The 8,692-nt window shown below is 36.5% G+C and overlaps 1 protein-coding gene across 2 annotated transcripts in view; it reads left to right on the plus strand.

Moving 5' to 3' along the window:
- The window catches only part of MAT2B (methionine adenosyltransferase 2 non-catalytic beta subunit), a 15,938-nt gene extending 7,294 nt beyond the window's left edge, over nucleotides 1–8,644 (plus strand). The window contains exons 2-7 of one of the 2 annotated variants that reach the window (XM_007454780.1): nucleotides 843–1,037; nucleotides 2,375–2,489; nucleotides 2,680–2,832; nucleotides 5,457–5,650; nucleotides 6,872–6,985; nucleotides 7,504–7,969. In XM_007454780.1, the coding sequence (XP_007454842.1) occupies nucleotides 843–1,037; nucleotides 2,375–2,489; nucleotides 2,680–2,832; nucleotides 5,457–5,650; nucleotides 6,872–6,985; nucleotides 7,504–7,674 (942 nt within the window). In that variant the 3' untranslated portion in view covers nucleotides 7,675–7,969. Of the gene's footprint in view, nucleotides 1–842; nucleotides 1,038–2,374; nucleotides 2,490–2,679; nucleotides 2,833–5,456; nucleotides 5,651–6,871; nucleotides 6,986–7,503 lie in introns of both variants that reach the window. The other variant, XM_007454779.1, reaches the window with a different exon arrangement.
- Nucleotides 8,645–8,692: the final 48 nt, after the last annotated feature.

Raw genomic sequence — 8,692 nt, forward strand, 5'->3', positions numbered from 1 at the left:
AAAGAGTGTTAGTGCTATAAGGACCAAATTTATTTTTCTTCTACATAAATTCCTGTGAAATGTGAATTCTCTAATTTGGACCTATCACAGTATGATAAAGTCAATGAGATTTGAAAAAAAACTTGAGATTAAAAACTGAAGACCAGAAATGTCAATTTGGAAACATATCAGCAGAACATAGCCCCAGTATTTAATCAGGCCATAAAGTAAGTAAGCTTAGAACTAACTGCATTTTAATAAACGGAAGAACGTAATTGCTGTTTTTTACTAATTTGGACATCACTGGTTGTAAAAATAAGCTTTCCCATTATTACCACAGGAAATCTAAATCTATTTGACTAGGTGATTCCTTGCAGTATCATCTTAGGTTCTTTTTCTTGTGTAAGATTATTAAAACTTTTTAAAAATAAATTTATTTTTATTTTTAATTTTTGGCTGCATTGGGTCATCATTGCTGCGCGCGGGCTTTCTCTAGCTGCGGTGAGCAGGGGCTGCTCTCCGTTGCAGTGCGCGGGCTTGTCATTGCAGTGGCTTCTCTTGTTGCGGAGTACGGGCTCTAGGTGCACAGGCTTCAGTGGTTGTGGCTCTCGGGTTCTAGAGTGCAGGCTCAGTAGTTGTGGCGCACGAGCTTAGTTGCTCCCTGGCAAAACTTTTTCTTAAGTGACACACTTACCCATGCATTTTGATTAATCTTTGTTCTAACTTAAGAATTGGCTTATAGATATTGGAAAGGAAGCATACAATTGAGACTTGAAGTATTTAGTGAATGAAGATGGTGGCTGATTTCGTTGAGAGACTATTTTCAAATTAAACAATCCTTTTCCGCCCCCCTTCACATTTAGGAGGCAGTTAACATCCCCAACAGGCGGGTTCTGATTACTGGTGCCACTGGGCTTCTTGGCAGAGCTGTTTACAAAGAATTTCAACAGAATAATTGGCATGCCGTTGGCTGTGGTTTTAGAAGAGCAAGACCAAAATTTGAGCAGGTTAATCTCTTGGATTCTAATGCAGTTCATCACATCATTTATGATTTTCAGGTATGGTTTATTTTAACACATAAGTTAACTATTAATAATTGTCTGGATGACTTGAAAAATGCTCTTGTTCTCAAGGAAGTTACTGTACTTAAAGCTCTAACATTAAGCAACAGTAATATATACTGCACTTTTTTTTTTGCATGGATAAGAATATGTCATCCTTAAAAAAGATTAGGTTGAGACATAGGTTGACAAAAGGCAGAAAATGAAGCATTTTGTAAAATGCTTATGTTTGTGAAGTATTCTTCTAAGTACTACTTTCTATGCAAATCCTTTCTTAATATTATCTGTAAACCTTACAACACTGCAAAATATTCTCATTTGCATTTTAGAGATCACAAAGGCAAGAGTGGTTAAACCACTTGTTGGCGATGGTCACAGAAGACTTACAGAAAAATTTAGATTCTGTTACACCTCTGATCAAATCAGAAGTTCAGGTTCTTTCTAAAAATATGATCCAAGGAAAACCTGCATCAGAATCACTTGGGAAACTTGTTCTTAGGTTTCACTCTCAGAGATTTTCATTCAATAAGTGTGTGGTGGGGCCTGGGATCTACAGTTTAAGAACCATCCCAGCTGATGCACATTTAAGTTTGAAAACAGCTCTCAGATCATGCTTCCTCAAGCAATTGCTGAGAAGGAGGAAGTTGGGTGAGTGGGTACACGAGCCCTGCATGTCACTGATCTTCCCAAATCTTAGCTCTCGCTCAACTCCTCTGGGAAGTAGGTGCCCCTTCTCTGCAAAGGACCCTCTGCATTCCTCTGTCCTGATGTAGGTCATATGTTATTGAAACAGTCTCTTTACATATCTGTCCTTTGCATTAGATTGTGAAATCCTTGCTTCTCGCAGGGTGTTTAGCGTATAGGTGGCATACTTAAATGCTCAACTGGGAATACAATTTTTATGGATGGTTAATCTTCTTTAAATGACTGGTTTAAGAGATTGGAATTTATGAATTTAATTTGCAATTGATATTCCTCTCCCTTTACCATAGACTTATTAAGTATTTAGATCATGTTAATTCCATAAATGATCGCTCTTTTCTCCCACCCAGATTAGGGGGATGAAGCTTCTTTTGATTTAAAAGCATGGTTGTCAACAAGAGTTGTGTCTGATTTTGCCTAGGGATTGCTAAATTGCTCTTTGCCTTTCGGGAAGTTTGAACATTGAAAAAGGGAAGTGTGATGAAACTACATTAAAAGTTAGAATGATTCTTTAGTTGAAGGAATGTCGATTTAATAAACATTTTCTGTGAGTTAATTTACTGTTGGAAGGCTACAGTTCTTCTGTTTTATTCCTTTTTTGGGTTAAAAACACATCAATGCTGAACTCCCAGCCCCATGTCATAGTACATTGTGCAGCAGAGAGAAGGCCAGATGTTGTCGAAAATCAGCCGGATGCTGCTTCTCAACTTAATGTGGATGCTTCTGGGAACTTAGCGAAGGAAGCAGGTAATGATGTCTTTGTAAAATCTTCATAAGATATTGAGTGATCGCTGAGTTTGTAAAGATTAAACTTTTGTAGACGGTTTATAAAAGATTTGTTATATATATGATGAATAAGCTGTTACAAATTCCAGTAAAGAGTAATGTCATGTAGTAATTTAATAGATTCTTTTCTTTCTTTCTTTTTTTTTTGTAGCTGCAGTTGGAGCATTTCTAATCTACATTAGCTCCGATTATGTTTTTGATGGAACAAACCCACCTTATAGAGAGGAAGACATACCAAGTCCCCTAAATCTATATGGCAAAACAAAATTAGAAGGAGAGAGGGCTGTCCTGGAGAACAATTTAGGTAAGACACATCTCTTTAGCCCCGTACGTGACTGCTTTTGAGGATTCCTTTTTGTTTATGATGTATATATATGTTTCTAATTAATAAAAAATTAGTCGAGGAACATAAATCATTGGAGAAAAACTAGGGAATGCAGTTAATAAAAAAAGAAAAACAAGAATTTTTGAAATCCTGAAGAATTTATGAATCCTTCCAGACTTTTTCCAGTATCAGTGGGTACAGGAATATCGTTAAAGAAAACAAATCATACAGTACAAATTTTTGTAATCTTTCAAAAATCAGGTCAATATCATTTTTCTTGGATTGCGGTATTCTGTTATTTGTATGGTTTTTCTTTTTTCCTGTGTGTTTGTGTATATATATGCAAACATAAATGTACTGATTATAAAAAGTATACCCTCCTTGAAAAAGTTTTTGAAAACATTTAAAATTGTAAAGAGTTCTCTCAATACTCCCTCAGAGAGAGAAGCACCAACTGTGCTTATGTATGGAAGTATTTGTTTGAATTTTTAAACCTGTGTGCACGTTGTTTTGTAACCTGGTTTTTCTCCCCCCATGTACATGCATTTCAGTTCTTAAGGAGCCATCTCTGGAATATCGTTTTCATATCAGTAGCTGCATAATATTTGACTTAATGATCCCCTGCACTAAAACGCCTGCCTCAGACTGTACTACATCTCTGAGAAGCATCCCCTAGTATATATACATACTAACACACTTGGGGTTTTTTTGTGTGTGTTATAAATTATGCTTCGGAAATCATCCTTGAATATATTATCAATATATAGCTGACCCTTGGACAGTGCAGGGATTAGGGTTGCCAATCCCTGCATAGTGGGAAATCCATTTACTCCTCGAAGACTTATTCACAGCCTACTATTGACTGAAGGCTTACTAAAACATAAACAGTCGATTTACACATATTTTGTGTGTTATATGTATTTTTTTAAAATATAATTCCCAGGACAGTCACGTCTTTAACCTTTCCTTTCTTCGCTCTCTCTCTCTCTCTCTCTCTCTCTCTGTTTCTTGGCTGTGTTGGGTCTTCGTTGCTGCATGCGGGCTGTCTCTAGTTGCGGTGAGCAGGGGCTACTTTTCGTTGTGGTGCGCAGGCTTATTGCGGTGGCTTCTCTCGTTGCAGAGCACAGGCTCTAGGCGTGTAGGCTTCAGTAGTTGTGGCACGTGGGCTCAGTAGTTGTGGCTCGCGGGCTGTGGAGTGCAGGCTCAGTAGTTGTGATTCATGGGTTTAGTTGCTCCATGGCATGTGGGATCTTCCTGGACCAGGGATCCAACCTGTGTCCCCTGCACTGGCAGGCGGATTCTTAACCACTGTACCACCAGGGTACTCCCATTGTTGTCTTATATGATACAAAACACTATAGATGTTACACGTATTACTAACACTACACATCAAAAATGAAAAGGCAGTGTGAGAAGAAATTTGTAATTATTTACAGGTATGATTCAGGCGTTGATAAGGAAGAAGCAGTAATATTGCTTTATGGTAGCCTAGTGTAATCAATATGATTGTTTCATGGTAGCCTAGCCTATACACTAATGAATGAATCTTTGTAAAATTTAAATGGCATATACAGTATTACAGTCATATTCATAATACAGTGTTAGAAATACTGGTATATTTTTTTCTAAAACCACTTATCTGTGTGGTAGACTGATACACAGTTTCTCCAGTTACGAGAGAGAAGAGAGGCATGCTGTATGGTAACGTAACTCTTTGAAAACAAAGTTATAAAACAGTAAGAAAACTAACACGTTATTAATTTTATATTTAAGGTCACTCACCTTATACCTATGTAAGGATAGGCTGTCCACTTCAAGTCTTGTACATGATGTGCTACATGAAAAAAATCCACATATAAATGGATGCCACACTTCAAACCTGTGTTGTTCAGAGGTCGTCTGCAGCTGCGCAATAAGTTAATTTAATTTTAAATAGTTTTTTTAAAATTTCAGTTAAAGCGTTAATTATTTAATCTGTTGTAACTCCTCAGTATTGACCAACATAAAATCAAAATACTTCATAATTCCTTAGTCAGTGTTTTCAGGGACTATGTGGTGTACACTCATATACCCTTTATATAGATTCACCAGTTGTTAATGTTTTGCCACGTGTTTTATATATCCACTCTTTTCTTCCTGAAGTCATAGAGAATTAGTTGAATTTCACTCTGAAATACTTCACTGTGTATCTTCAACAAGGATGTTCTTCACATAATTACAATGCAGTTATCACACTTAGAAAATTTAACATTAATACAATACAGTCTATGTAGGAATTTTGTCCCAGTAATGTCCTTTATCGCATTTATTTTTGAGGTACAATCAAGGATCACTTGTTGCATTTAGTTGTCATGATCAGTTTTATTTTTAATGGCCACAATAATGAAGAAATTATTTAATTAATATAATTATAAAAAATACCCCACATGACAGAGACACTTAAAAATATTCAGGATCACATTTGTTAAATAGGTGAGCTGTGTCATTTTGGTATATTGCAAGTTTTCTGCGATGATGTCGTTTAAATCTGCACACTTTGATCTTACAGCAAGACCTAAGAACCAGTCACCTTTGAAGTATTACCTGCTTTTATTACTCTCTAGGAGCTGCTGTTCTGAGAATTCCTGTTCTGTATGGAGAAGTTGAAAAGCTTGAGGAAAGCGCCGTGACTGTTACGTTTGATAAAGTGCAGTTCAGCAACAAGTCTGCGAACATGGACCACTGGCAGCAGCGGTTCCCCACACATGTCAAAGATGTGGCCACTGTGTGTCGTCAGTTAGCTGAGAAGAGGATGCTGGTGAGAATCTAAGTGCTTTTTTTTATTATTATTATTAATTTATTTTTATTTTTGGCTGTGTTTTGTCTTCATTGCTGTGTACGGGCTTTCTCTAGTTGCGGTGAGCGGGGGCTACTCTTTGTTGCAGTGTGCGGGCTTCTCATTGCGGTGGCTGCTCTTGTTGCGGAGCATGGGCTCTAGGTGTGCGGGCTTCGGTAGTTGTGGCTCGCGGGCTCTAGAGCACAGGCTCAGTAGTTGTGGCTCATGGGCTTAGTTGCTCTGCAGCATGTGGAATCTTCCCGGACCAGGGCTCAAACCCGTGTCCCCTGCATTGGCAGGCGGATTCCTAACCACTGCGCCACCAGGGAAGCCCTCTAAGTGCTTTTCAAAAACTTAACAAGGACACCAAACAAAAGTAGTTCAGATAGTAGGCTGTATTTATGAATAATAAAAGTATTCTGCTGTTATGTTTGATTTTATTTCTCGAATACTGTAGACCCCATCTGTCATTCTCTTATTGCAAGATAACTGAAAACTGGTATTTTTCTTTGGGTAACAAAATAATCTCCTAATGTCTTTTAAGAAGACTGTCTTAAATAATGTCTATTTAAGATTTAGGTAGTGGCAAAGAAGAACCTACATAGGGATTTATCATTTCAGCCAGTGTAAGAATAATTTGTAATTGTTTTTGGATATTTGAATAGTAGTTCATTTTAAGCATTTGAAAAAATAGAATATCCACAGAAAGAAAGATTAGAGACTGATTTATTTTAGAATATTAATAGTAGCATGACTTTTTTTAATACATCAAAATTTATATGTTTTTTTAAAAAAATATGTACCCTGACAATTTTTAAGGATGTTATGACCAAGTAGCTCATCTTGAAAAATGGTTCTGTTAAGTTTTGGTTTTAGCTTCTTAGGATAGTTGGAAATACTTGTTAAATTGGCCTGTGTTTCATAAAAATCTGTAATCATTTTAGGATTCCCACTAAATAAAATTGGAGCTACTTACATTTTTATTTAAAAAAATTCTTAAGGCTAAATTCTAGAAATTGCTTTTCTGGTTTAGCTGGGGATATTTATAGGAATTTGATTTTAGATATCTTGTGTATAGCATTCCAGAAAGGAGCGGTGCATTTTATTTCCTGAACCTGTTTAAGTTAGTTTTCTTGTCAAACTTGCCATTCCACTCAACTCAAAAAGTTTGAAACCATTTTGAATTTTTTGTGTCCTTGTCAGGATCCATCAATTAAGGGAACCTTTCACTGGTCTGGCAATGAACAGATGACTAAGTATGAAATGGCGTGTGCAATTGCAGACACCTTCAACCTCCCCAGCAGCCACTTAAGACCCGTAAGTACATGGCATTTAAAACCTTCTTGCTGGGAATTCCCTGGCAGTCCAGTGGTTAGGACTTGGCGCTTCCACTGCAGGGGGCACAGGTTCAATCCCTGGTAGGGGAACTAAGATCCTGCAAGCCTTGAGGCGTGGACAAGAAAAAAAAAAACAAGCTAACCTTACTGTTTGGAAGTCCAGGTCTATCACTACAGTGTGTACTATGGATAACATTTTTCTTGTTGTTTGGAAGTTTTGGATAACTTTATTTTCTGGTACTAATCAAAGTGAACTTTGCTTGTATTTTGGCAGTTTCTATTGTTAATTTTCTGTAAATTACCACGTATAAAGAAGCCCATGAGTATTGGTGAAGTGTATAGAAAAAGTATTATCTTGATTGTGGCGGACATTTTATTTATTTTTCCAGGGATCAAATCTGATTTCTTGCACCGAGGGCAAGAGGGCAAAGGGAAGTAGAGAATATAAAACTTAAGCCTGAGGCTTCTTATTTTTGATTTTTTGTTTTTGTTTTAAAGATAACTGACAGTCCTGTCTTAGGAGCACAACGTCCGAGAAACGCTCAGCTTGACTGCTCCAAATTGGAGACCTTAGGCATTGGCCAGCGAACACCATTTCGAATTGGAATCAAAGAATCGCTCTGGCCTTTCCTCATTGACAAGAGATGGAGACAAACGGTCTTTCATTAGTGTATGTGTGTTGTTGTTTTTTTTAAAGGAGAAGTCAAGTATGTGGCACTTTTTAAAGAAAAAAGGAAATAGTTTTGTATGAGTGCTCTTTAATTGTGACTCATGATCTTTCAGGTAAATGATGCTCTTGCACTAGTGAAACTGTCTAAGGAAACCAAGGGCAGTAATGCCTTGTTTGGAGTAATGAGTTTTCTGTTTATCATTCTGTTCTGGCTTAACTTGCTGTTTGAATATAGTAAATTATGATTCTCAAATATTTGAGAGCCAGGATGAAACACATCTGCTGTAGACTTTTTTTTGGATGAAATGCATTGTTCATTCCTATAAATAACCCCTACATTTTCAGGACTTTTGTATCTGTTGATCCTTTTATGTTTTAAAGTATGTTAAATAGTATAAAAATCATTGGTGTTCATTATTTGCTTTGCTTGAGCTCAGATCAAAATGTTTGAAGAAAGAAACTTTATTTTTGCAACTTAAGTGTAGTTTTTATGCTTGAGATGTTTCAACTTGTTATGTATATTGGAACTCCTGCCGCTTGATGCCTCCTGCTTTTGTAGCAGTGAATGGTGAGCCTTTGAGAGAGAGAATGTGTGTATGTGTATGTATTTTTTTAATATATATGAAACTGTCCTTTTCACTCCATGTCACTAAGTGATATTTCATATGTGTGGTTATACTAATAGTAATGGGCCTTGTAAGTCTTTTGACCATTCATGAATAATAATAAATATGTACTGCTGGCATGGTAATGCTTAGTTTTCTTGTATTTACTTCTCTTTTTTAAATGTAAGGACCAGATAGCTGAACTGTTGTTTTGTTGCTCTAATTTTTTACAGTGACCTTCTTATCAGGTAACATCTGATGCATACAAGAGAATATAGTTAATATACATTAAGATATAAAACACAACAATAAAATGAACCCTGGTGAACATACCACTTGAAATCTAGAATGTTACAGATATTGTGTTTACTTGTTGTGTCCACTGACTTTTTTTTTTTTTTTTTTTGCGTTA

Source organism: Lipotes vexillifer, unplaced genomic scaffold, assembly GCF_000442215.2.
Source record: "Lipotes vexillifer unplaced genomic scaffold, Lipotes_vexillifer_v1.1 scaffold497, whole genome shotgun sequence".
NCBI lineage: Eukaryota > Metazoa > Chordata > Mammalia > Artiodactyla > Lipotidae > Lipotes > Lipotes vexillifer.